The sequence below is a fragment of the Salmo trutta genome, chromosome 27 (assembly GCF_901001165.1).
Source record: "Salmo trutta chromosome 27, fSalTru1.1, whole genome shotgun sequence".
Lineage (NCBI taxonomy): Eukaryota > Metazoa > Chordata > Actinopteri > Salmoniformes > Salmonidae > Salmo > Salmo trutta.
The window spans coordinates 5,469,810-5,496,688 of NC_042983.1; the positions used below are offsets into that span (position 1 = coordinate 5,469,810).

At 44.1% G+C, this 26,879-nt stretch overlaps 1 protein-coding gene across 1 annotated transcript; it reads right to left on the minus strand.

The window, feature by feature from the left end:
* plcxd3 (phosphatidylinositol-specific phospholipase C, X domain containing 3) lies at positions 1–26,664 on the minus strand. The gene is made up of 6 exons (XM_029716415.1): positions 26,120–26,664; positions 8,054–8,310; positions 7,665–7,838; positions 7,341–7,516; positions 6,890–6,991; positions 1–2,804 (listed from the first exon to the last, which is right to left on the minus strand). The coding sequence occupies exons 1-6, from the start codon at positions 26,220–26,222 to the stop codon at positions 2,648–2,650; spliced, it is 969 nt and encodes a 322-aa protein (XP_029572275.1). The 5' UTR covers positions 26,223–26,664; the 3' UTR covers positions 1–2,647.
* Positions 26,665–26,879: the final 215 nt, after the last annotated feature.

A 26,879-nucleotide genomic window follows, 5' to 3' on the forward strand; every position in this document is an offset into this window, starting at 1 on the left:
ATAGGCATACTGTACAGGCTTAGAAGCTTTATTTGATTAGTCATCTTCCACTTAGAACAGAATCAGTTTCATTGTAACGCACAAGGTTTGGTCTTTACAACAGTTTTACAGCAATGGACTCATCACACCAAAAATGGACAGAAAGGTAAGGACTACAATATGGAGGGTATAATTATGTCAACACTAGATGACTTTATAAGTATCTTTATAAGTAAATACATGTATGTAGGTGTCTTTTTACACTGTGTATTGCAATAGTTTATTTCTTAGGTATATTACCGTCTCAGAGTTTAAGCGAAACATTGGACATGACCTATTTGGAACTAAATATAATTGCTGTTGTTATTGAATATCATAACTTATCATGTTTGCAGTGCAGTGTACACATTTTGGTGATAATTATTAAAGGTATTGAGTATTTTCTTACTTGAGATGAACACAAACAACTCAAGTAGCTATAGTCAGGTTAGGATAGCATCCAAAAGGTATTAATCCACTAAGTGACAAGAAATATATTTACAAATATATTTTGATTCCTGCACATAGTTAATTAATTACAAAAAATATATTTTGGAAGTGTATTTGACTTTCAGAGATATGGACAAAACTCGTATTGGCCATATATTTGTGTGTTATTACAACTGAGATATTTCTGTAGAAGCCTTTCTTGTGGATAATTCTTGGCATTCATTTTCATTTACAATTACATGGCAGTAAATCCATTGCACTTTATATACAAACTTTTCACATGATATAAAATATATTTTAAGATTAAGTCATAAGGATGAAGTCATTGACACATACAAATTGTATGAAAATGTTCACACTTCTGAACAATACACACAATACATACAAACACTCAATTAAATCCTTACTCTCTGTCTTTCTATCTATCTATCTCTCTCCCTGCCTGTCTCCCTGCCTGTCTCCCTGCCTGTCTGTCTGTCTGTCCCTCTCTTACATAAAAACACACACACACAATGAAAAAAGTTGGAAATGGCACATTTTCGTACAGGACAAACATTCACATATTCAAAATGTAACATTTCCTCCTTTTTTTGGTTCACAATAAACATATTAGTTTACATAACAATTTCTCAGAATACATTCTCTGTAAAAGATGCAACAATAATCGTAAAATTTTTTGGGGGGGGGAGAAATGAGGCAAAGCTTTTGATATATATGCGAAGTTCTTGCATAATGTGCAAAACAAATTTTAGCAAAGAAAATGTGATACGTATTGTATTCTTCACTACGCCGCAAGTGCCACTTCAAATATAATTTGTCTTCCTAGTTGAGCATTTACAGTTTGTCCTGAATAGGTGCAGAGCAAAGCAAGGGAAACACCTTTGTACTAGACTGAATGCAATTAAGCAGGCAAACACACGAGTAATAGTAAAACAACAGATAACTATTCTATTATATTCTGTACAAGTAACTGAAAAGAAGAAAAGTTCAATGATTTAAAAAAAAGAAACATTGTGGTGAATATTTCAGTACAACAGACACACCTACATGAGATTAGAATGATATCAAGCCATTATGAGAAACATGAAATTAAACCTGTTTTATGGTCGTCTACAACAGTGTTACCCAACCCTGGTCCTCAAGTACCTCCAAACAGTCCACAGTTTTGTTGTAGCCCTTGACAAACACACCTCATTCAACTCATTGAGGACTTGATGATTAGTTGACAAGTTGAATCAGGTGTGCTTGTCCAGGGTTACAATACAAATGTGTACTGTTGGGGGAGCTTGAGGACCAGGGTTGGGAAATACTGATCTGCAATACCCTACAGAGGGCACTCGAGAGAGGCAATCAATCAAAAGACACACAAATATCAATCTGTCTGGCAATCTGTCACATAGGGAAAGTGCTGTTACAGGTGGTCTAGGAGCTAAATCAATGTACTGCAAGAAGTTATCAATTTACGCATTGTGGTGACAGGACTGATACAGAGACAAAATAGTCAATAAATGTAGAAAGAGATCGAAAAACTATAATAACTATTTGGGAAGCTCCATCAATCAATCCATCCATCCATCCATCCATCCATCAGGAAGTAAGTTCTACAGCCATGTGTGAGTAGTTGACATGCTAATCAGGTTGACGACAATCAGATGTATTACTGGCACCAATGAAAATGAGTTTTGATGTAGGTTGGCCATCACTGTCACTGAAATACGAACAACATTTATGTCTGTAGAATATGCTAATAAGCTAGCCTAAGCCTCACAAGAAATGGAAATGCCAGAAACACGAGCTTGTGGGATTGGAGGATAGAAGCAGTTATCGTTACAGCAGATTTGAAGCGAAGCCAAGCGAAGCGTCGTTAAAAACCAATTGCCCTTTTGACCCCCAAAACAGATAAAACCAAACATTTGTCATTCACTTTCGGCGCTCTAAACGAGCACCAAAGTCCATCCTCCCTATCTCCACCTCCACCTTCCTTTCTCCTCCTATCTTAACGTCTCCTTCTCCCTCCTCTCTCTCCCTCCCTCTCTCTCTCTCTCTCTCTCTCTTCATCTGTAAACTCTGATAGCCCTATATAATAAGTCAGAGGAACGCCTCTCCTGAAAATGAACACCAAAGAGAAAGTGAGACTGAGCTGAGGACTTAACTCTTTGCCACCCCCTGTCTTTCAGTCTCAGGTGGCGTTTTCCTCCTCATCATCCATATGATAGTTGAGCGTGATGACAGCGCTGATGAAGTCTCCCAGCTCTACGAAGTCAGCTGTGATGATGTTGATGCCGCTCTCTCCTGGCCTCTGGGCCCGGATCCACAGCATCATACTTGGAAGAGCCCTGCAGTGGAGTCCATGTGGATGTGAAACCATGTACACACACACACAGTTGCATCTCTGTATTATTGTCTTTTGTGCATTCTACAGTGAGGGAAAAACGTATTTGATCCCCTGCTGATTTTGTACGTTTGCCCACTGACAAAGAAAGGATCAGTCTATAATTTTAATGGTAGGTTTATTTGAACAGTGAGAGACAGTGAGAGAGAATAACAAAAAATCCAGAAAAACGCATGTCAAAAATGTTATAAAATGATTTGCATTTTAATGAGGGAAATAAGTATTTGACCCCTCTGCAAAACATGACTTAGTACTTGGTGGCAAAACCCTTGTTGGCAATCACAGAGGTCATACGTTTCTTGTAGTTGGCCACCAGGTTTGCACACATCTCAGGAGGGATTTTGTCCCACTCCTCTTTGCAGATCTTCTCCAAGTCATTAAGGTTTCGAGGCTGACGTTTGGCAACTCGAACCTTCAGCTCCCTCCACAGATTTTCTATGGGATTAAGGTCTGGAGACTGGCTAGGCCACTCCAGGACCTTAATGTGCTTCTTCTTGAGCCACTCCTTTGTTGCCTTGGTTGTGTGTTTTGGGTCATTGTCATGCTGGAATACCCATCCACGACCCATTTTCAATGCTCTGGCTGAGGGAAGGAGGTTCTCACCCAAGATTTGACGGTACATGGCCCCGTCCATCGTCCCTTTGATGTGGTGAAGTTGTCCTGTCCCCTTAGCAGAAAAACACCCCCAAAGCATAATGTTTCCACCTCCATGTTTGACGGTGGGGATGGTGTTCTTGGGGTCATTGACAGCATTCCTCCTCCTCCAAACATGGCGAGTTGAGTTGATGCCAAAGAGCTCCATTTTGGTCTCATCTGACCACAACACGTTCACCCAGTTGTCCTCTGAATCATTCAGATGTTCATTGGCAAACTTCAGACGGGCATGTATATGTGCTTTCTTGAGCTGGGGGACCTTGCGGGCGCTGCAGGATTTCAGTCCTTCACGGCGTAGTGTGTTACCAATTGTTTTCTTGGTGACTATGGTCCCAGCTGCCTTGAGATCATTGACAAGATCCTCCCGTGTAGTTCTGGGCTGATTCCTCACAGTTCTCATGATCATTGCAACTCCACGAGGTGAGATCTTGCATGGAGCCCCAGGCCGAGGGAGATTAACAGTTCTTTTGTGTTTCTTCCATTTGCGAATAATCTCACCAACTGTTGTCACCTTCTCACCAAGCTGCTTGGGGATGGTCTTGTAGCCCATTCCAGCCTTGTGTAAGTCTACAATCTTGTCCCTGACATCCTTGGAGAGCTCTTTGGTCTTGGCCATGGTGGAGAGTTTGGAATCTGATTGATTGATTGCTTCTGTGGACAGGTGTCTTTTATGCAGGTAACAACCTGAGATTAGGAGCACTCCCTTTAAGAGTGTGCTCCTAATCTCAGCTCGTTACCTGTATAAAATACACCTGGGAGCCAGAAATCTTTCTGATTGAGAGGGGGTCAAATACTTATTTCCCTCATTAAAACGCAAATCAATTTATAACATTTTTGACATGCGTTTTTCTGGATTTTTTTGTTGTTATTCTGTCTCTCACTGTTCAAATAAACTTACCATTAAAATTATAGACTGATCATTTATTTGTCAGTGGGCAAACGTACAAAATCAGCAGGGGATCAAATACTTTTTTCCCTCACTGTAAGTATTATGCATAGTTAGTGAATAGGATGGGGCTAAGGAAAAGGAAAGAGAGCGAGAGAGTGACAGAGTGAGCTAGAGAGAGGTATGTACTGTTTGATGAGTCACAGTTGGTTGGTGTAACAGTGAGCTGGCTGGTGAACAGCTAGACCGGTTAAGGGCCAGTATGAGTCAGCATGATAAGGGCTTTCTGCGCTGTCTGACAGACTGCTGGGTGCAATCATGTGGGGGGCGAGATATTATTATATACTCTGTACAGATGTAGGATCTTAATTTGAGCCAGTTTTCTACAGCAGGACAATTATCCTGCAGCAACAGGAAATGTGAATTATTATGTGGATTACAATTTATGGAAATATTTGTAGGGGTTGATACATTTTTCGTAAGAGAAAAGTGAAAATTACAAACTTCACAAGCCTTTTTAAACCTCAAATACAAATCAAGTTTAACATTTCTGCCATTGCAGGAAAGTTCTCCTGCAACAGGGTGATCAGATTAAGAGTATCGCTGGTGTCTGCTGTGGCAAAGCTCTGTCAGACTGGTTACAATGCTACAGTCCTGGATTTGAATGCACATTGTTCAATTGACAGTAAACCCAATGTTCTTCTTGAGATCAATTGGAATTAGTCCACAATCGATGAAAATATTATATTAAACAGTCAGCACGGTTATTGAATGCAATATTTAATATTTAATCTCCAAGCAATGAAATGGGAAAAAGTTGAGAAAAAAAGCATATAGAGAGAAAAAAGAGACAATAGAAATAGGGCGGAAAACTCAGTATCACTAAAGTTGTCTCACACACAGTTGAAGTCGGAAGTTTACATACACCTTAGCCAAATACATTTAAACTCAGTTTTTCACAATTCGTGACATTTAATCCCAGTAACAATTCCCTGTCTTAGGTCAGTTAGGATCACCACTTTATTTTAAGAATGTAAAATGTCAGAATAATAGTAGAGAGAATTATTTATTTCAGATTTTATTTCTTTCATCACATTTCCAGTGGGTCAGAAGTTTACATACACTCAATTAGTATTTGGTAGCATTGCCTTTAAATTGTTTAACTTGGGTCAAACGTTTCAAGTAGCCTCCCAAAAGCTTCCCACAATAAATTGGGTTAATTTTTGCCCATTTCTCCTGACAGAGCTGGTGTAACTGAGTCAGGTTTGTAGGCCTTCTTGCTCGCACACGCTTTTTCAGTTCTGCCCACAAATTTCCTATGGGATTGAGGTCAGGGCTTTGTGATGGCCACTCCAATATCTTGACTTTGTTGTCCTTAAGACATTTTGCCACAACTTTGGAAGTATGCTTGGGGTCATTGTCGATTTGGAAGACCCATTTGCCACAAAGCTTTAACTTCCTGACTGATGTCTTGAGATGCTGCTTCAATATATCCACATAATTTCCCCTTCCCATGATGCCATCTATTTTGTGAAGTGCACCAGTCCCTCCTGCAGCAAAGTACCCCCACAACATGATGCTGCCATGCTTCACGGTTGGGATGGTGTTCTTCGGCTTGCAAGCCTCCCCCTTTTTCCTCCAAACATAACAATGGTCATTATGGCCAAACAGTTCTATTTTTGTTTCATCAGACCAGAGGACATTTCTCCAAAAAGTACGATCTTTGTCCCCATGTGCAGTTGCAAACTGTAGTCTGGCTTTTTTATGGCGGTTTTGGAGCAGTGGCATCTTCCCTGCTGAGTGGCCTTTCAGGTTATGTCGATATAGGACTCGTACTTTTGTACCTATTTCCTCCAGCATCTTGAGTATCCTGAGCAGTATGACGGCTGCGTGGTCCCATGGTGTTTATACTTTTGTACTATTGTTTGTACAGATGAGCGTGGTACTTTCAGGTGTTTGGAAATTGCTCCCATGGATGAACCAGACTTGTGGAGGTCTACAATTTTTTGTCTGAGGTCTTGGCTGATTTCTTTTGATTTTCCCATGATGTCAAGCAAAGAGGCACTGAGTTTGAAGGTAGGCCTTGAAATACATCCTCAAGTACACCTCCAATTGACTCAAATGTTGTCAATTAGCCTATCAGAAGCTTCTAAAGCCATGATGTCATTTTCTGGAATTGTCCAAGCTGTTTAAAGGCACAGTCAACTTAGTGTATGTAAACTTCTGACCCACTGAATTATAAGTGAAATAATCTGTCTGTTAACAATTGTTGGAAAAATTACTTGTGTCATGCACAAAGTAAATGTCCTAACCGACTTGCCAAAACTATAGTTTGTTAACAAGAAATTTGTGGAGTGGTTGAAAAATGAGTTTTAATGACACCAACCTAAGTGTATGAAACTTCCGACTTCAACTGTACATACCTACCTACCTACCTACCTACCTACCTACCTACCTACATACATACAGAGAGAAACAAACCAACGCACCTCTCTGTAATGGTCTCCCTCAGTCCGCTGGCTACTCCTTTCATGACGGTGCTGGCTTTAGGTGTGAGGACCACTTGGGAGACGAAGAATGTTCCCTTCCTCCTGCCATTACACAAATCACATCAAACTTTACTATACAGGCACAATTAAAGATGAAAGTAGGATCTTAAATTGAACCTGTTTTCTACATCAGGAACATCATCCTGCAGCAACAGGAAATGTGAATTATAATGTGGAATATAATAATTTTTGTAAGTGAAAAGTCCAACATTTCAGAAGCCTTTTTTAAACCTCAAACACACTACAAGTTTAAAATGTCCTGCATTGCAGGAATGTTCACCTGCAACAGGGTGATCAAATGAAGAGCCTACATCTGTAAGTGCTTTTCCCAAAGGTTTAACACACTGTCCAGGAAAAGACGGATAGGTGAAAGATAGAGGGCCATACAGACCTGCGGTCAGCCACAGAGGCCTGGAGGAACTGGATTAGCTTTTCAGGGTCAGTGGTGTTGGCCCAGGGAGCAGGCATCATCTGACCAGGCCATAGAAATGGCACTTCCAGGGCCATAGGACTGTGGTAGAACACCAATACCTGGTAGTCTTTCTCCCACAGGTACTGGAGACTCACCTAGAGGGAGGGAGGAGTGTAGGGAGGGGCTTTGTCTTTAGGAACTTCCAGGGCCATAGGGCTGTGAAGCCAAGGTGGACACCATACACTCTTGAGGGAGCACCGAGATTTAAGGTGTTTAGTTAGTTTGTACAGTAGAGTATCTTACCTCCTGAGCGAAGACGACGGGGGCAAGTTTCTCCCCGAACACGTCTCTCAGCATTGAGACCAACTTCTCATGGTGCAGGTTCTGAACCCCGTAGAAGTGGTTAAAGTCCAGGAACACAACCTCTCTGGCATGGGCTGACAGGAAGGAGCTGATCTGCTCCAGACCTTCTCTCACCTGGAAGCACAACACACCCCCACAAGGAAGCAAATATAGTGTCAGACCAGTCATACTGTACCCACTGAATAAGGTCCAGAGTTTTTTCTGACCTCTTGACCTGTATAGAAAATAACTACGGTCCAGAGTTTTCTTTCTGGTCATGTCAGGTGGTCAGGAAAAACACCTGAGGTTCTGTAGGAGGAAATATAGTCGTAGGGAGTAATTATATTCACCGTGGCGCTGAAGAGGCCATGAGCGAAGAATAGTTCGTTGTCTGGGTCCCGGGGCTTGGTGGAAATGCGCAGGTCAAAGAAGCGGACGCCGGCCTCCAGCTGGCTGGAGAAGTTCATAGTCTGAGTGGCCAGCCATTTACGCATCAGCTTCTTGGCCACCGTGCCAAAGACCGACACAAAGTTCTGGACAGCGTCAGTCTGCTCAGGACCCACCGGAGAGGACTCGTCTATGTAGAAACTGAAGGAGTCATGGGAACCTGGGGGGAATATAATTATTATTATTATATAACGCTTTTCATTACATAAAGAATCTCAAAGCACTTGAAAACGCAAAACAAACAAGAATCAAATAAAACAGCTATATGACAGCATAGGTCTGGGCTACGATGTTCAGCCACAGTTGAACATTTCGTTTTTTCAATCCTCCAACAGATGGAGTGACAGTCAAGAGGGAACCACATGACTTGAGCAGAGGGAGGAGGTGGTCAACGGGGGAGAGGAACAGGTCCTCCGGAGGCAGGCAGGCAGCACAATATAGGGAATGGGTTATGGCTGAGCGGAGGAAAATGTGTGTTAGCATTTGTGTGTGTATAGAGACAGTTGTGACTTGACTTGAGGCCCATACAAAGTGAAGAACAGTATCTCAGTGATAATAGAACAATGCCAGTGGGTTGAGAGGAGTGAGTAGTGTCCTCTCTCCCTGTCCTCCTGTCTAAACAGAGAAGTCAACTCTCTAATTATAGTCAGCCCTGAGACGCTCTCCTCTCTGTCTCCCCCTCCTCTCCTCTCGCCTGCCTCTCCATCCCCTCTCCCTTGCCTCTCCCCTCCTCTCGCTCCCTCCCTCTCCCTGTCCTCTCCCCCTCCTCCTCTCTTCTCCCTTTCCTATCCCTCTCCCCTCCTCCTCCCTTCCTCTCCCTTTCCCCCTTCTTTCCTCTCCTCTCCTCTCCTCTCCCTTCCCTCTCCTCTCCTCTCCCACTACAGGGCAAACCCACACTACAGGGCTGACCACACTACAGGGCTGACCACACTACAGGGCTGACCACACTACACTTCTTCCATTCGGTTACAAAGCCCAAATAGTTTCCATAACCACAATTGAGACGATCACTGTAGCTTGAACATCACTGAGCTTCACCACAATTGAGACGATCACTGTAGCTTGAACATCACTGAGCTTGACAACTTGATGACAACTTCTCCACAGGCAAACAAACCGCATGTGTTATCATCACCGATGTTATGTAGGAAGAACAAGACATAGTCATTTATAAACGGCTCAGTTTTATTAGCTACAACTCCAACATCCTCACGTTCGTGAGCTAGCATAACAACAACTCTTTCGCCAACGTACGCTGGCCCCCATAGGACATCTGCGGTGAGTCAAAAGGAACGCACAACAATAACTCCCAGGGGCTTCACAGCAAACATAACAGCACGGTCACAGAACACAGAGAGAAGCCTTCACCCTACACAGACAGTCAGACATGGACACTCGCTTGACTGCACATCAACCATACAGTCGGCATCCTTCTAAGACTCACATAAATGTTCACATAAAGCAATATTCTCTGCTCCAACACAAGGCCTTGGAGTATAATAGAGACAGCAGTATGCCTTTTGGGTAAAGTGTCCTTTTATGTTTCTGTACAAATACACCTGTAACCTCTATAGAAATGTCCTGACAATATTCATCTGTTGGTCCAATAGATAAATGATTCGGTACAATAATGTGAGCTCAGCTCCATGCCTCGAGACGGGTGAAAGAGCCCTCTTCTGTCAAATCAGTGGAGGCTGTTGAGGGGAGGACGGCTCATAATAATGGCTGGTTTCCATGTGTTTGATTCCATTTGCTCCGTTCCAGCCATTATTATGAGCCGTCCTCCCCTCAACAGCCTCCACATTCACCCGTCTCGAGGCATGGAGCTGAGCTCACATTATTGTACCGAATCATTTATCTATTGGACCAACAGATGAATATTGTCAGGACATTTCTATAAAGGTTACAGGTGTATTTGTACAGAAACATAAAAGGACACTTTGGAAACCATGTGTTTGATGTATTTGACATCATTCCACCCATTCTGTTCCAGCCATTACCACGAGCCTATCCTGCCCAATTATGTTGCCACCAAGCTCCTGTGTGTCAAATACACCTGTAGCTTTTATAGAGATGTTCTGGCCACATCCCTATTGGCTTATCAAAGGTATTTTATGGAGTGAGTCAGTGTTCACAGATGGTGCATGTAGTTTAAAAGGTGTGCAAAACAAAATGGTACCTACACATCGCTTCTGTAATCCCAAGTTACCGTTCAACACTTCGACATGAAATGTCAGCTCTACCTTGTATGACCAATGAATTCAGTAACACATCCTGGGGGAGGGAGAAGCTACGTGAGAGACGATGGCTTATCAACACACTGGAAATTACAGCTGCGTTTATCTCTCGACTCTCGGTACTGTGTGATGATAACGAGAGAGAAAAGCAATCCATCAAAACTAATCCATTAATCAATTTAAGGCTGTGGAAATAAAATGTGTAATGAACAACATGCTTTTCATTAAGCCTAGAAGGTCAGACTAGCTGTATGTCAAATTAGAATTAAATTAAATCACATTAATCAAAAAATCAATCGGGGTCACGGAGACCATTGAGCATTGGTGGAGAGACGTGCTCTAAATATCACCGCTGTTCATCTCATGAAACAAAATGGATTCCCTGCCTCTCCACCTGCTGACCACTCCTGTAAGCTGATGGTAAAAATGTTCAGGTCGGATATCAACACTAGTCTCATTAGTTAAACAGAAGACGGAGGTCATCATGCCCTGGCAGGGATCATCAACTAGATCCGGCTGCGGGCCGATTCTTTCTTGAACGGATGGTCAGGAGCCAGAACATAATTACAAATCATTTTCAGACTGCAAATTGACTGCAAGAAGCCCGAACAGATGTAATATTTGACCAAAACATAATCATTTCAAACCTTGCTTACATTTGTAAACGATCACATATCTCTCTATTATGCACGGGAATACTTTTGAACAGATTTCCAAATTCACTTTTCTGATTTGCTGCTGTCTTTACAGTCGTATGTCCAACAATAAAATATAATTAATAATTTATTATAAAAAACTTGGGTCCACAGGCCGCCATTTGGGGAACCCTGCCCTATGGCCTCTGGTTGTATCTTATTTAGCTAGTTCATCTGTAACACCACAAAAAGTGTAACCTTGAAGATAACAATAAATGACTTTGACAGTCCTCTGTTTGTGAATTACAGCACTAGAGTGATGCATTAGGGATGAGGCAATTACACAAATAAACAAACAAATCCCTCGCTCTCCCCAATTGAAAGGCTTAATGAAGGAGATTAGTAACAGAGATTTGTTGTTGTTTTTGTTGCATGTCATTGCTCTGTCTTTCCCCATGATAGGGCCAGATCTACAAAATGTTCGCAACAAGTTTAAAGTAAGTAGTTCTACCTGTTTTAAACAGAGGGAACAATATCAAATAAAGTGCAATTATAAAATTGTAATTGAAAATGTATTTCTTATGGTTTAGGTTCATGTTTTCTTTAAAGGGTGATGTGATATACTGACATCTGCATCCATCTGATACAGATGCTTACTACCAGCCTGCCATTCCAATGATAAAACTGGGGGTGGGGGGCAAAAATGCAATTTCAGAATGTGGGAGGGCATGTCCCCCCCCATCCCCAGTGAAAGTTGCGCCCCTGCTTACTACAACCATAGGAAGTCAAAGGCCATTGGAAGCTGGAGTGGGAGGAGAGCTGGAGGAATGAACACAGAGGACAGGATGATGTCCGTTAGAGAGTAGGGCAGGGAATTGCCAGGGACCTCACAATACGATATTATCACAATACTTAGGTGCCGATACAATATGTATTGCGATTCTATATGTATCACGATTCTATATTTATTGCAATTTTATTGCTTACTATGTCTACTGAAGAGGGACAAGAGAGAGCCATAAGAAAACAAGTTTGAGATAAGTGTCCAAAACATGGCTCAACATTTAAAACATAAAAAAGAAGATGAAGAACAAGCTATAGGATAAAAAATACCAGAGTTTTGGCGCAGGTACAGCCAACTATAGTGCTGACTAACGTTAACTATCCAGCAAATTAATTAATTAGAACTACATTAGAAACACCTGTTCTTTCCATGACATAGACTGACCAGGTGAATCCAGGTGAAAGCTATGATCCCTTATTGATGTTAAATACACTTGATGTTAAATACAGGGTTTTCAAAATTCGGTCCTCTGGACTCCAAGGGTGCACATTTTTGGTTTTGCCCTAGCACTACACACCTGATTAAAAGAATCAACTAATCATCAAGCTTTAATAATTTGAATCAGCTGTGTAGTGTTAGGGCAAAAAAACTAAACGTGCACTTCTTGAGGTCCTGAGGACCGAGTATGGGAAACACTGTCATAGATGAAGGGGAGGAGACTGGTTAAAGAAGGATTTTTAAGCCTTCAGACAACTGAGACATGGATTGTGTATATGTGCCATTCAGAGGGTGAATGGGCAAGACAACAGATTTAAGTGCCATTTTGAGTGTGTCAAGAACTGCAAGGCTGCTGGGTTTTTCACACTCAACAGTTTCCCATGTGTATCAAGAATGGTCCACCACCAAAAGGACATCCTGACAACTTGATACAACTGTGTGAAGCGATGGAGTCAACATCAAAGTTAATTTGTCACGTGCGCCGAATACAACAGGTGTAGACCTTACAGTGAAATGCTTACTTACAGGCTCTAACCAATAGTGCAAAAAAGGTATTAGGAAAACAATAGGTAAGTAAAGAAATAAAACAACAGTAAAAAGACAGGCTATATACAGTAGCGAGGCTATATACAGTAGCGAGGCTATAAAAGTAGCGAGGCTACATACAGACACCGGTTAGTCAGGCTGATTGAGGTAGTATGTACATGTAGATATGGTTAAAGTGACTATGCATATATGACGAACAGAGAGTAGCAGTAGCATAAAAGAGGGGTTGGCGGGTGGTGGGTGGTGGGACACAATGCAGATAGCCCGGTTAGCCAACGTGCGGGAGCACTGGTTGGTTGGCCCAATTGAGGTAGTACGTACATGAATGTACAGTTAAAGTGACTATGCATATATGATAAACAGAGAGTAGCAGCAGTGTAAAAAGAGGGGTTGGGGGGTGCGCACAATGCAAATAGTCCGGGTAGCCATTTGATTACCTGTTCATGAGTCTTATGGCTTGCCATGCGGTAGTAGAGAGAACAGTCTATGACTGGGGTGGCTGGGGTCTTTGACAATGTTAGGGCCTTCCTCTGACACCGCCTGGTGTAGAGGTCCTGGATGGCAGGCAGCTTAGCTCCAGTGATGTACTGGGCAGTACGCACTACCCTCTGTAGTGCCATGCGGTCAGAGGCCAAGCAATTGCCATACCAGGCAGTGACGCAACCAGTCAGGATGCTCTCGATGTTGCAGCTGTAGAACCTTTTGAGGATCTCAGGACCCATGCCAAATCTTTTTAGTTTCCTGAGGGGGAATAGGCTTTGTCGTGCCCTCTTCACGACTGTCTTGGTGTGTTTGGACCATTCTAGTTTGTTGTTGATGTGGACACCAAGGAACTTGAAACTCTCAACCTGCTCCACTGCAGCCCCATCGATGAGAATGGAGGCGTGCTCGGTCCTCCTTTTCCAGTAGTCCACAATCATCTCCTTAGTCTTCGTTACGTTGAGGTTATAGGTTGTTATTCTGGCACCACCCGGCCAGGTCTCTGACCTCCTCCGTATAGGCTGTCTCGTCGTTGATCAGGCCTACCACTGTTGTATAGTCTGCAAACTTAATGATGGTGTTGGAGTCGTGCCTGGCCATGCAGTCGTGGGTGAACAGGGAGTACAGGAGGGGACTGAGCACGCACCCCTGGGGAGCTCCAGTGTTGAGGATCAGCGTGGCAGATGTGTTGCTACCTACCCTCACCACCTGAGGTAGCCCATCAGGAAGTCCAGGATCCAGTTGCAGAGGGAGGTGTTTAGTCCCAGGATCCTTGGCTAAGTGATGAGCTTTGAGGGTACTATGGTGTTGAACGCTGAGCTGTAGTCAATGAATAGCATTCTCACATAAGTGTTATTTTTGTCCAGGTGGGAAAGGGCAGTGTGGAGTGCAATAGAGATTGCATCATCTGTGGATCTGTTGGGGCGGTATGCCAATTGGAGTGGGTCTAGGGTTTCTGGGATAATGGTGTTGATGTGAGCCATTACCAACCTTTCAAAACACTCCATGGCTATGGACGTGAGTACTATGGGTCTGTAGTCATTTAGGCAGGTTGCCTTTGTGTTCTTCGGCACAGGGACTATGATGGTCTGCTTGAAACATGTTGGTATTACAGACTCAATCAGGGACATGTTGAAAATGTCAGTGAAGACACCTGCCAGTTGGTCAGCACATGCCCGGAGCACACGTCCTGGTAATCCGTCTGGCCCCGCAGCCTTGTGTATGTTGACCTGTTTAAAGGTCTTACTCACGTGGGCTACGGACAGCGTGTTCACACAGTCGTCCGGAACAGCTGATGCTCTCATGCATGCCTCAGTGTTGCTTGCCTCGAAGCGAGCATAGAAGTGATTTAGCTCATCTGGTAGGCTCGTGTCACTGGGCAGCTCGCGGCTGTGCTTCCCTTTGTAGTCTGTAATAGTTTGCAAGCCCTGCCACATAAGACGAGCGTCGGAGCCGGTGTAGTATGATTCAATCTTAGCCCTGTATTGACGCTTTGCCTGTTTGATGGTTCGTCGGAGGGCATAGCAAGATTTCTTGTAAGCTTCCGGGTTAGAGTCCCCCACCTTGAAAGCAGCAGCTTTACCCTTTAGCTTAGTGCGAATGTTGCCTGTAATCCATGGCTTCTGGTTGGGGTGTGTACTTAAAGTCACTGTGGGGACAATGTTATCGATGCACTTATTGATAAAGCCAGTGACTGATGTGGTGTACTTCTCAATGCCATCGGAAGAATCCCGGAACATGTTCCAGTCTGTAATAGCAAAACAGTCCTGTAGTTTAGCATCTGCTTCATCTGACGACTTTTTTATAGACCGAGTCATTGTTGCTTCCTGCTTTAATTTTTGCTTGTAAGCAGGAATCAGGAGGATAGAGTTGTGGTCGGATTTACCAAATGGAAGGCGAGGGAGAGCTTTGTATGCGTCTCTGTATGTGGAGTACAGGTGATCTAGAATTTTTTCCCCTCTGTTAGCACACTTAACATGTTGATATAAATTTGGTAGAACTGATTTAAGTTTCCCTGCATTAAAGTCTTCGGCCACTAGGAGCGCCGCCTCTGGGTGAGTGGTTTCCTGTTTGCTTATTTCCTTATACAGCTGACTGAGTGCAGTCTTAGTGCCAGCATCTGTCTGTGGTGGTAAATAAACAGCCACGAAAAGTAGCTGAAAACTCTTTAGGCAAGTGGTGTGGCCTGCAATTTATCATAATATACTCTATTTTAGGCGAGCAAAATCTAGAGACTTCCTTAGATTTTGTGCACCAGCTGTTGTTTACAAATATGCACAGAATGCCCCCCCCCCCCGTCCGTCCGTCTTACCGGAGTGTGCTGTTCTATCTAGCCTGTGCAGCGTATATCTCGCTAGCTGAATATCCATGTGGTCATTCAACCCCGATTCCGTGAAACATAGGATATTACAGTTTTTGATGTCCCGTTCGTAGGATATTAGTGATCGTACCTCATCTAATTTATTGTCCAATGATTGCACGTTGGCGTGTAGTATTGACGGTAACGGCAGCTTTCAAAACTCGCCTTCTATGGGTCCTGACAGGGCATCCGGCTCTTTGTCCTCTGTACCTGTGTCGCTTCCTCTTGCAAATAACGGGGATGTCGGCTCTGTCGGGTGTTTGGAGAATGTCCTGTGCGTCCTCCTTGTTGTAGAAAAAATCTTTGTCTAATCCAAGGTGAATGATCGCTGTCCTGATATCCAGAAGCTCTTTTTTTTGCCGTAAGATACGATAGCAGAAACATTATGTACAAAATAACAAATAACATGAGAAAAAACACATAATAGCACAATTGGTTGGGCGCCCGTAAAACTGCTGCTATTTCTTCCGGTGCCATTTATAACATAGTGGACCAGTATCCCTGTGGAACGCTTTGGACACCTTGAAATCCGACGAATTAAGGCTGTTCTGAGGCCTAAAGGGGGTGTTACTCAATATTCGGAAGGTTTTCCTAATGTTTTCTAAACTAAGTGTACATATATATATATATATATATATATATAAATATATACAGTGCATTCAGAAAGTATTCTGACCCGTAATTTTTTTCCACATTGTTACGTTAGAGCCTTATTCTAAATTGGATTCAATTGTTTTTTCCCCCTCAATCTACACACAATAATGACACTTCAAATTTTTGCAAATATATTACAAATAAAAAACTGAAATATTACATAAGTATTCAGACCCTTTACTTTGTTGAAGCACCTTTGACAGCGATTACAAACTCTAGTCTTCTTGGGTATGACGCTACAAGCTTGGCACACCTGTATTTGGGGAGTTTCTTCCATTACTTTCTGCAGATCCTCTCAAGCTCTGTCTAGTTGGATTGGAACCGCACACCTATTTTCAGGTCTCTCCAGAGATGTTTGATCAGGTTCAAGTCTGGGCTCTGGATGGGCCACTCAAGAACGTTCGGAGAATTGTCCCTAAGCCACTCCTGCGTTGTCTTGGCTGTGTGCTTAGTGTTGTTGTCCTGTTGGAAGGTGAACCTTCGCCCCAGTCCAAGGTCCTAAGTGCTCTGGACCAGGTTTTGATCAAGTATCTCTCTGTACTTTGCCCCGTTCATCTTTCCCTCAATCCTGACTAGTCTCCCACTCCCTGCCGCTGAAAAACATCCCCACAGCATGATGCTGCCACCACCATGTTTCACCGTAGGGATGGTGCCAGGTTTCCTCTAGACCTGACGCTTGGCATTCTGGCCAAAGAGTTCAATCTTGGTTTCATCAGACTAGAGAGTCTTGTTTCTCATGGTCTGAGGGTCCTTTATGTGCCTTTTGGCAAACTCCAAGCGGGCTGTCGTGTGCCTTTTACTAAGGAGTGGCTTCTGTCTGGCCACTACCATAAAGGCCTGATTGGTGGAATGTTGCAGAGATGGTTGTCCTTCTGGAAGTTTCTCCCATCTCCACAGAGGAACTCTGGAGCTCTGTCAGAGTCACCATCGGGTTCTTGGTCACCTCCCTGACCAAGGCCCTTCTCCCCCGATTGCTCAGTTTGGCCAGGCGGCCAGCTCTAGGAAGAGTCTTGGTGGTTCCAAACTTCTTCCATTTAAGAATGATGGATGTCACTGTGTTCTTGGGGACCTTCATTACTGCAGACATTTGTTGGTATCCTTCCCCAGATCTGTGCCTCAACACATTCCTGTCACGGAGCTCAACGGACAATTCATTAGACCTCATGGCTTGGTTTTTGCTCTGACATGCACAGTCAACTGTGGGACCTTATATTGACAGGTGTGTGCCTTTCCAAATCATGTCCAATCATTTGAATTTACCTCAGTTGAACTCCAATCAAGTTGTAAAAACATCTCAAGGATAATCAATGGAAACAGGATGCACCAGAGCTCAATGTTCAACCATTTCTAAATACCTAAATTCTAAATTGTGTGTAGATTGAGGAGGAAATGTTGTATTTAATCAATTTTAGAATAAGGCTGTAACGTGACAAAATGTGGAAAAAGTCAAGGGGTCTGAATACTTTCCGAATGCACTGTATATATGTTTTTTTTTACATTTTTACAAATCGATACTTTGAGTCACAGTATTGATATAAAATCATCAAAAATAATATTGCGATACTCTACTGCAGTGTTCCCCAATAGGTGATTTGTGTTTTTGTTTTTTATATCATTTTCGTTGTTGGACATTAAAGGCTCTAAAATCACCCAAAATCTGTCCACGAAAATAAGACTACAAAGTGAGGAATTCTTGTGTGGAGGGCAATGAGTGTCGAATTTGGCCACCAAAAAATGTAATTGCTAATATGCTACGTGAGGCTTATTTGAACAAATAGAAGTTTTGTAATGTTGAGGTTGTTATGAATGGACTGATATACGTGGACTCACGTGGCATTTTGGAAACTTTGAAAAAAAAAAAATACTTTACATCAGCGTTGTGCCTGTTGTTCACTATCTGCCCTCTCATTGGCTGGAATGGTCCCTACTGATCTTGCCTCCTCCCACCTGCCTTCCATCTTTGAGGACATGTATTTCCATTGTTAGAGCGCTCCATCTACTAGCTTGTCAACATAATAACACAAATATTTGCTAATACTCTTGTTTCATCACATAGCATTACTGCTCAGTCCGCTCACTTTTTCACTAACTCCTAACTCCCCTCAGGGCACAGGAGAGGAGCCTGCTTCCCCTCACTTTCTCTACTCCGTTCTTCATTCCTCTCCTATTCCATCCCTTCTCCTTTGCTTCTGTCTGACCCTCTCTCTCTATCCATCTCTTTCCTACCTCTCCCTCCCTTTTTGTCAGTCTCTCTCAAACCCATTTTCCTCTCTTCCCACAGTGGTCCCTCATCAACCTCCCTCTTCGGCCCTCCTATCCATTCCCTCTATCAAATGATCTCTTTCTTCCCATGTTCTTACTCTTATCCCGTCTTTGGTACCAGAGTCATTGTGGACACAGTGTGCAGCTAAAGACTGGTGTGCACAATTTTGTTTTTGGCAACAAGATAAACTTCTTTCTGCTGTAAACTCAATTAACTGCCAGCAGAGTACTAGCATGGCTACCTGATTTGTTCTGCATTCAACAATGAGGTATCAATATAGCCTTGTTCAGTAAAACTATGTTAAATGACAGACTGACATTTAACTTGTGCAATTTCATGTCCTCAAATCTCCTCGATACCCACTGTTTATGTTCCTCTTAGGCAGTATATCCTCCCTCCCCTGGAGCTCAAGTGGTGGATGAGAGAATGGACAAAGGGCTGGATGAATGGATAGATGGATAAAGCAATGTATGGATAGATGGATTGTCAGATTACCAGATTAATCCTGTGCCAAGGTCCATTTCAGAAGCAGAGGATGCTGTTTTTCAATGGTTTTGTTTTAACTTGTCTCAGGGGGCTGGCTGGTTGCCTGCCGTGACGACTCATGCTGAATTTAATTCTGCTGCTCTATCGATCACTCCAAGCTAGTGGGCGTGGCGCTTGGCCGGAGCGATGTGGATGGGTAGTCAGGCTAGCCGGCTGGGGTAAATAGATTGCCCATTTGAAAAAATAATTGACATGGATTGAGAATGAATTCCAGGCCTGACCTGCTGGTGTATCAGTGGGTTTAGAGAACCCCCCCCCCCCCCAGAAGATCTATAGCTTCAGTTCACCCCTGGCCTAGTAAGACAAATGTCTTTCATCCGGTGATACACTTCAGATTCTCCTGAAGTGTGCTACCCATTCCCTCCAAGTCTTTACTGTTTGACATTAGTCACTGGAAAGCCTATTCACTTCTCCAAGGTGCAGTCTTACTAAGAGTGTATTACACTCATTGGCAACACCCAGAAAAAGTACCCTGGCTGTCTGTGTGGCAGAGCTAATAATTGCATCATGCATATATGATGAACATACAGTATTGACTTTCTCAATTAGAGAGCTTGGGACTACAAGCTTCTATCTGCAAAAATATGATTCTGATATAATTGGTTTTAAAGTTCCGAGCCCTCATTGGTTTGAATGGTGTTCGCAATTTTATCTTGTATTTATAGTATTATAAAGGAGGAGAAAATTGAACATAACAAGGCTTTGTCAATAACAACATTTTGAGAAAAATGCAGATTGTGACGCTCGTCGTAATGAGTAGACCAAGGTGTAGCGTGGTAAGTGCTCATGTTCAATTTATTTATATAAACTCAGAACACTAAATCAAAATAACAGACAACGGAAAAACGAACGTCACGTTCTGCAGGCTATACTGAGCTGTACAAAAACAAGATCTCACAACTAAAGGTGGAAAAAGGGCTGCCTAAGTATGATTCCTAATCAGAGACAACGATAAACAGCTGCCTCTGATTAGGAACCATACTTGGCTCAACACAAAGAAATAGAAAATATAGAAAGGCATAGAATGCCCATCCCACATCACACCCTGACCTAACCCCCAAAAGATCAAAGAAACGGCAATCTAAGGTCAGGGCGTGACAGTACCCCCCCCCCAAAGGTACGGACTCCCGGCCGCAAACCTGAACCTATAGGGGAGGGTCCGGGTGGGCATCTACTCTTGGCGGCGGCTCTGGTTCGGGGTGTAGCCCCCACTCCGCCCACTGATCCCTCCACTTTTGTGTCTCCGGAGGAACCAGACCGTGGATAATCTCCGCTCAGAACTGGAAACCCCCGCTGGAGGTTCTGGACTGCAGACCGCTGCTGAAGACTCTGGGCTGCAGACCGCCGCTGAAGACTCTGGGCTGCAGGCCACTGCTGAAGACTCTGGGCTGCAGGCCATCTCAGGAGGTTCCGGACTGTAGGCCGTCTCAGGAGGTTCCGGACTGTAGGCCGTCTCAGGAGGATCCGGACTGTAGGCCGTCTCAGGAGGTTCCGGGCTGGGGACCGTCGCTACAGGCTCCGTGCCATGGATCATCACTGCAGCCTCCGTGCCATGGATCACCACTGGAGGCTTTGTGCCATGGATCATCACTGGAGGCTCTGGGCCATGGATTATCACTGGAGGCTTCGTGCCATGGATCATCTCTACAGGCTCCGGGCCATGGATCATCACTGGAGGCTTCGTACGTAGAGCCAGAATAGGTCTCACCGGACTAGGGAACGTCGCTGGAGGCTCCGGACTGGGGAACGTCGCTGAGAGTTCTGGACTAGGGAACGTCGCTGGAGGACGGGTGCGCAGAGCAGGCACAGGGTATACTGGGCCTTGGAGGCGCACTGGAGGTCTGGAGCTTATGACTGGCACAACCTGTCCTGGCTGGATACTTCCTTTAGTCCGGCAAGGGCGGGTCGCTGGCACAGGACGAACTGGGCTGTGCAGGCGCACTGGCGACACTGTGCGTAGAACTGGCGCAGGATATACTGGGCCGTGGAGGCGCACTGGAGGTCTGGAGCTTATGACTGGCACAACCCGTCCTGGCTGGATACCCCCCGTAGTCCGGCAAGGGCGGGGCGTTGGAACAGGTCGCACAGGTTTGTGCTGGCCAACTGGGGGTACCGTGCGTAGAGCTGGCGCAGGATAACCTGGGCCGAAGAGACGCACCGGAGACCAGGAACGCTGAGCCGGCACAATCCTTCATGGCTGAATGCCAACTCTAGCACAGCAACTGCGGGAAGCTTGCACCGAGCGCACCGGGCTGTAGCTGCACACTGGCGACACACTGCGCATCCCCGCATAACACGGTGCTTGCTCGGTCACTCGCTCCCCACGGTAAGCACGGGAAGTTGGCTCAGGTCTCCAACCTGACTCTGCCAATCTCCCTGTGTGCCCCCCCCCCAAAAAAATGTTTTTTGGGGCTGCCTCTCGCACTTGCCTCGTGGTTGGTATTTTTTGGGCTGCCTCTCGCACTTGCCTCGTGGTTGGTATAGTGCCTCGTAATAACGTCGCTCTGCTCTTGCTGCCTCAATCTCTTCACTCGGGCAGCGATACTCCCCAGCCTGACTCCAGGGTCGTTTCCCGTCCAGAATCTCCTCCCATGTCCAGTTGTCCTGACCACGCTGCTTGCTCCTTTTGTGGTGGGATCTTCTGTGACGCTCGTCGTAATGAGTAGACCAAGGTGGAGCGTGGTAAGTGCTCATGTTCAATTTATTTATATAAACTCAGAACACTAAATCAAAATAACAGACAACGGAAAAATGAACGTCACGTTCTGCAGGCTATACTGAGCTGTACAAAAACAAGATCCCACAACTAAAGGTGGAAAAAAGGGCTGCCTAAGTATGATTCCTAATCAGAGACAACGATAAACAGCTGCTTCTGATTAGGAACCATACTCGGCTCAACACAAAGAAATAGAAAACATAAAAGGCATAGAATGCCCACCCCACATCACACCCTGACCCTAACCCAAAAAAGATAAAATAAACGGCAATCTAAGGTCAGGCCGTGACACAGATAGAGCCTTATAGTCCCAAGCTCTCCTGCAGAAGATGTTGGTGTAGAATAATGCAAACAAGGTCATGACTTTAGATACACTCATAAAAAGCTTGATTACACACACACACACACACACGCTTATTTTACTATCCTTGTGGGGACCAAACAATTGATTCTCATTCAAAATCTTATTTTTCCTAACCCTAAACCTAACCCTAACCATAACCTTAACCCCTAACCTTAATTATAACCCTAAAATAGTATTTTTCCTTGTGGGAACCAGTGAAATGTCCCCACTTGTTCGAATTTTCCTTGTTTTACTATCTATATACAGTTAAACCAAACACACACACACGCACGCACGCACGCACGCACGCACGCACACACACACACACACACACACACACACACACACACACACACTGACTCAGTAGTATACAGAAAGCCTGTTTTATGCTGACAACACAGCCTTTGTAGTTCATCTGTCTCCTATTTTCTTCTAGAACCTCTCAACCTTTTCCTTCTCTTATCTGTTCTATTTGTTGCTCTAGTTTATGTTCATGACCTCTGTTGGTCAGGGTGGAGGCTGGCGCCGGTTCAGCTGTATGGAACAGCTAGAGCCAGAGAAGAGTCAGAGCAGGGGGAGGCCAGTGTCACCTGCAGGGCAAACACACAGACGTTCTCATTATGTCAAGCTGCATCCATTTCCTGTACCAGCTGACATGACAAACAACCACAGTATGGCGTGTGTATCTATGGGGTTTAACCAGGGCAGGGTTGATGTCTGCAGTAGCCAATGCGTTGACTCTTGGGAATCCCTAAGAATAATACTGGGCTAGCCAAATGTTGATGTCGTTCATCTGGTGTGAAAATGAGTTTCACCACCTCTGGATACACAGATAAACAGTATCAGGAGTTTAAGTTATTTGAGAGCAGCTCTGTCACCTGTAAGAGCCCAATTTAATGCCTGGGTAGCCTAACCTCCTGTAGGTGAGATGAGAGGGCAACACTGGGAATGAGGGATGGAAAGACTAAGGGGGGAAAAGTGCACACAGCCTTGTGTATATATGGTCTACTTAGGCTGTTCCCGAGAGAGAGAAAGAGAGAGAGTATGTGTGTCTGCATCTGAAGAAGGAGGAGGAGGTGGCGGCACTGGGAGTGTTAAGATCTGTTCCAGGGACAAATCAACTGTAGCCACAGATAACCTTTTTCATTAGGGGGGGAAATACAAAAAAACTGTCCTTAGTTCAGTGTCTACTAGACTAGAGGTAACTTTATACTCCATCTGGCCTACCCAACACTATAAGGGAAAGAGCTGTTCAGAATCGCCACCTCACTCTTTGCAGATTGTGTTGACAAGGGGATCAGCTAAGACTCAATGTGGTATCCATTTACAGTAACACTTAGATCAACCTGCAGTAACACATAATACTGTAGCACCATACAAAAATGCAATCGGGCCACTGTCTCACAGTGTTTACACAATTTGAATTGCAAAGTCTACATCCTAGGCTGGGTGCCAGTCTGATTGTGCTCTAGGCAATTTTTGGGGGTGGGTAACAGCGTAGCGCCTCTGTTAAATGCAGAAACACTTCAATGGATCCCCATCCCCAGGCATTATAAATGTCGAATTAGAAGTATAAATCCTCTGGCGAAGAGGACTGTACTTGTGGATGAAATGATCACATTCATCCTCCCATTCGTTCCTCTCTTCAGCTGGTTCAGCGCTTCACTCTCTTTCGCTGAAGAAGAGAAGCCTGTGCTATAATGCTCTAACCCTGCAGCAGTAACACATATAGCTGCTGCCTCTCCGAAACATCCTCAACCAAATCAGCAGCCACCAGGTTTGGCACCAAAAACTGTAGGAGGAAATTGACTTCTGGCAAGGAACGCACACGCACGCACACACACGTCAGGAGAAATCAATAAGTGAATGGCTTATGTGGCTGATTCTGGTTTCAGGGACATTGGAGGAGACAGAAGAGTTTTACAGTAGCCTGTGTCCAAATGGAGTGCATAGGCTACACACCAGTTTAAGATGCTTGGAGCAACTGGGCAAATTAGGAATAATCATGGTTAATTACAGTGGGTTATAGTGAGCATGCTGCTTCTCCAGGCTTGCCTATGAGAAGGGAAAGGCAGGTGCAAATGCAGGTGTTGTGCGTGACTTAACTAGACCTCTTGGCTCCATGGCGATATCCTGTAGTTTTCATTTCCCAGTCTTTCAATATCACGCAGTCGATGCTTAATCGAAAGTCACATCCCAAAAATACCCTGCTGAATTGTGTGTGTTCCCCATTGAGAGCAGTGGAGTATGCCATGCCACACCTCTTTAGTTTCCCACAATAGATCTGAGAAACACAGCTTTGTGCGCCACCTGCCTGCATGTGTGTAGCCAGTGGATGAAGCTAATCACTAGAATTAGCCAGATGTTAATTGGCCATTTCACAAGAGTGAATTCCAGACCTCCAATCAGAGTTGCCGTCTCAGGAGACCCGCCGCATGATTGGCCGAAACCTCCAAACAGCTGGTACCACTTTTAGACGCTGATGTCAAGACAATGGACCGTTCCAACACTGCCAACATACAACTTTTCTAACCTTCGTTCCTAGAAGGGATCGCAGAGGATCTGATGTGAACTAGACAGGTTGTATGCACGTTTTGCTATTGAGGTTTGACCAGTCCGATCATGTCATATCACTGGTTTCTTCAAGGAAGGAAATAAGGTCTTTGAATGGGGGTATAGATGTCTTGAGTCTGCAAACACAGACCCGAGTGGCCCGTCTAAACTTTCAAACCCTTTGAATAGGGATTTAGAGGTCATTGTTAAACAATTCACACTTGTAGTATTATGTGACGGTGGGTTAGGCTCATTAGAGGCACATGGGCTGTCCTGGTTGCAATGCAATGAACCCTGAACTATATGCCCCGTTTAGGCTAATGCGCACCGCCAAAAATCACATCGATAACACATAGCCTGCCAAAAAAAGTGACTAGATTCACTTATATATATATTACAACATATTTAAAGGGGCACAATGGGCCACCTGTGTAAATTACATTTTAGTGTATTCATTTGAATTAGCAATTTGCAAGCTTTTTGTAAGATCATTCATGCCCCTCCCTCAAGGAGATTTGAATTAAATCAAGCCGATAGAGACCTAGAGACACGTTTCTGCTTTTGGCATATAGCCTATCGAGCCCTAACCAGCTAAACTGTAGCCTATTTCTTTGATGATGGATCCTTTGTGCTACCGAATAGGGCAATGGACTAGTGTTGCACCTACACATAGGTCTCGCCTTCCCACAACAGGTGCCATCTCGAGAGACTACTGTAGCCTATAGGCCAGAGATAGGCAACTAGATCCAGCCAGAGGGCGATTTATGTCGGAGCGAATGGTTGGGTGACCAGAAAATAACTATAATAATGTGTACGCTGCAAATTGACCACAACTAAGCCCAAAAAGAGATTGTTGTTATTTTAAAATACAATTTCATACCTTGATTACATTGAGACATGAACGCATATAAAAATATATATATTTGTGTGAATACTTGAGAACAGACTTCCTAAATTAAACTACACTTTTGCTGAATTATAGGTGATGTTAGTTTTTTTTTTACCCCAAACTTTAAATCCTAGATTATTATTATTATTTAGTAAAAACTTCAGGACAAAAAATAAATCACTTGTGGACCAGTTTTGGCCCGCGGGCCACCTGTTGACCACCCCTGATAGGCTACAGCATAAACTTTAGCTGGAATGAACAGCCTTTGCACGGAATATGAGGATTCTGTGTCGATAATTCATCTGAAGACTGTCTGTAGGCTGGCTAGGTCACTCGCCGTCAGTTCAACAACATACACATCTGGATTTCTATCTTCTATGGAAGTAAATTATTTCACTGCATGATCAACAAAAGGTTTCCAACATTTCCACACACGCAACAGTGCAAACTACGATGTGACTCTTACCTGGAATGGCCAGGTTGGTAAGCGGGATGCTGTGCATGCTCTCCGGTAAATTCGCCATCCAGTCGGCGAACCGGTGTTCGTTTTTCCCGTGAGACGAAGCCATGCCGCCGCGCACTATATCCCCACTTTCCGGTGCCTGCGCGAGCTTTGAGTGCGCTTTCTCTGTGCTGCGTTCGCTCCACTCACCACACACACACCAGCGCGACCGGGAGCGAGTGAGTTCACACCACACCCCCTGAATGGCGTGCACACATAGATAGGGAACCCATTTTTCATAGGATATGTCGATAGAGTTGTGTTTACGATAAAGTTGTGCTTTTAGGATGGTCTCAAGGCAGGCGAGTGATGTATTCAGCCATTAGTTCTTGAAGTCATTAAAATAAGGGTGCGCCCAGCTAGCCACTCAACTTAATTCAATAATCAGTCCCATGTACCATTCTACAACAGCGAATGTCTGTCTGGCTCTCCACTAATGCATCCATACGCCTTGCGTTTGCCTATCCGTGTATAGGCTAGTGGCACTGTCCACACCTGTGGTGCTGAATTGATCAACTCCGCTTTCCAAACAATAGCGCTTCTGGAGGAGAGCATTTGGAAAGGACACGTTGTTAACCGATTGATTTTCACTTCTCGCTTGTCTGGATTAGTTATTTGAATGCATAACAGTGGAGATATTTGACACTTTGCCAGGCTGAAAAATAAACCTCACTGAATATAATATGATTTGTCTAGTCTGGCAGCAAAATATATTTACTATTTA

Coding starts and splice junctions, on each gene's coding strand:
- plcxd3 (XM_029716415.1), bottom strand. CDS start 26,222: ATGGCTTCGTCTCACGGGAAAAACGAACACCGGTTCGCCGACTGGATG. Junction 6,992..7,340: donor GCCTCTGTGGCTGACCGCAG/GTCTGTATGGCC, acceptor GTGTAATGGCAG/GAGGAAGGGAACATTCTTCG. Junction 2,805..6,889: donor AGGGAGACCATTACAGAGAG/GTGCGTTGGTTT, acceptor ACTCCACTGCAG/GGCTCTTCCAAGTATGATGC.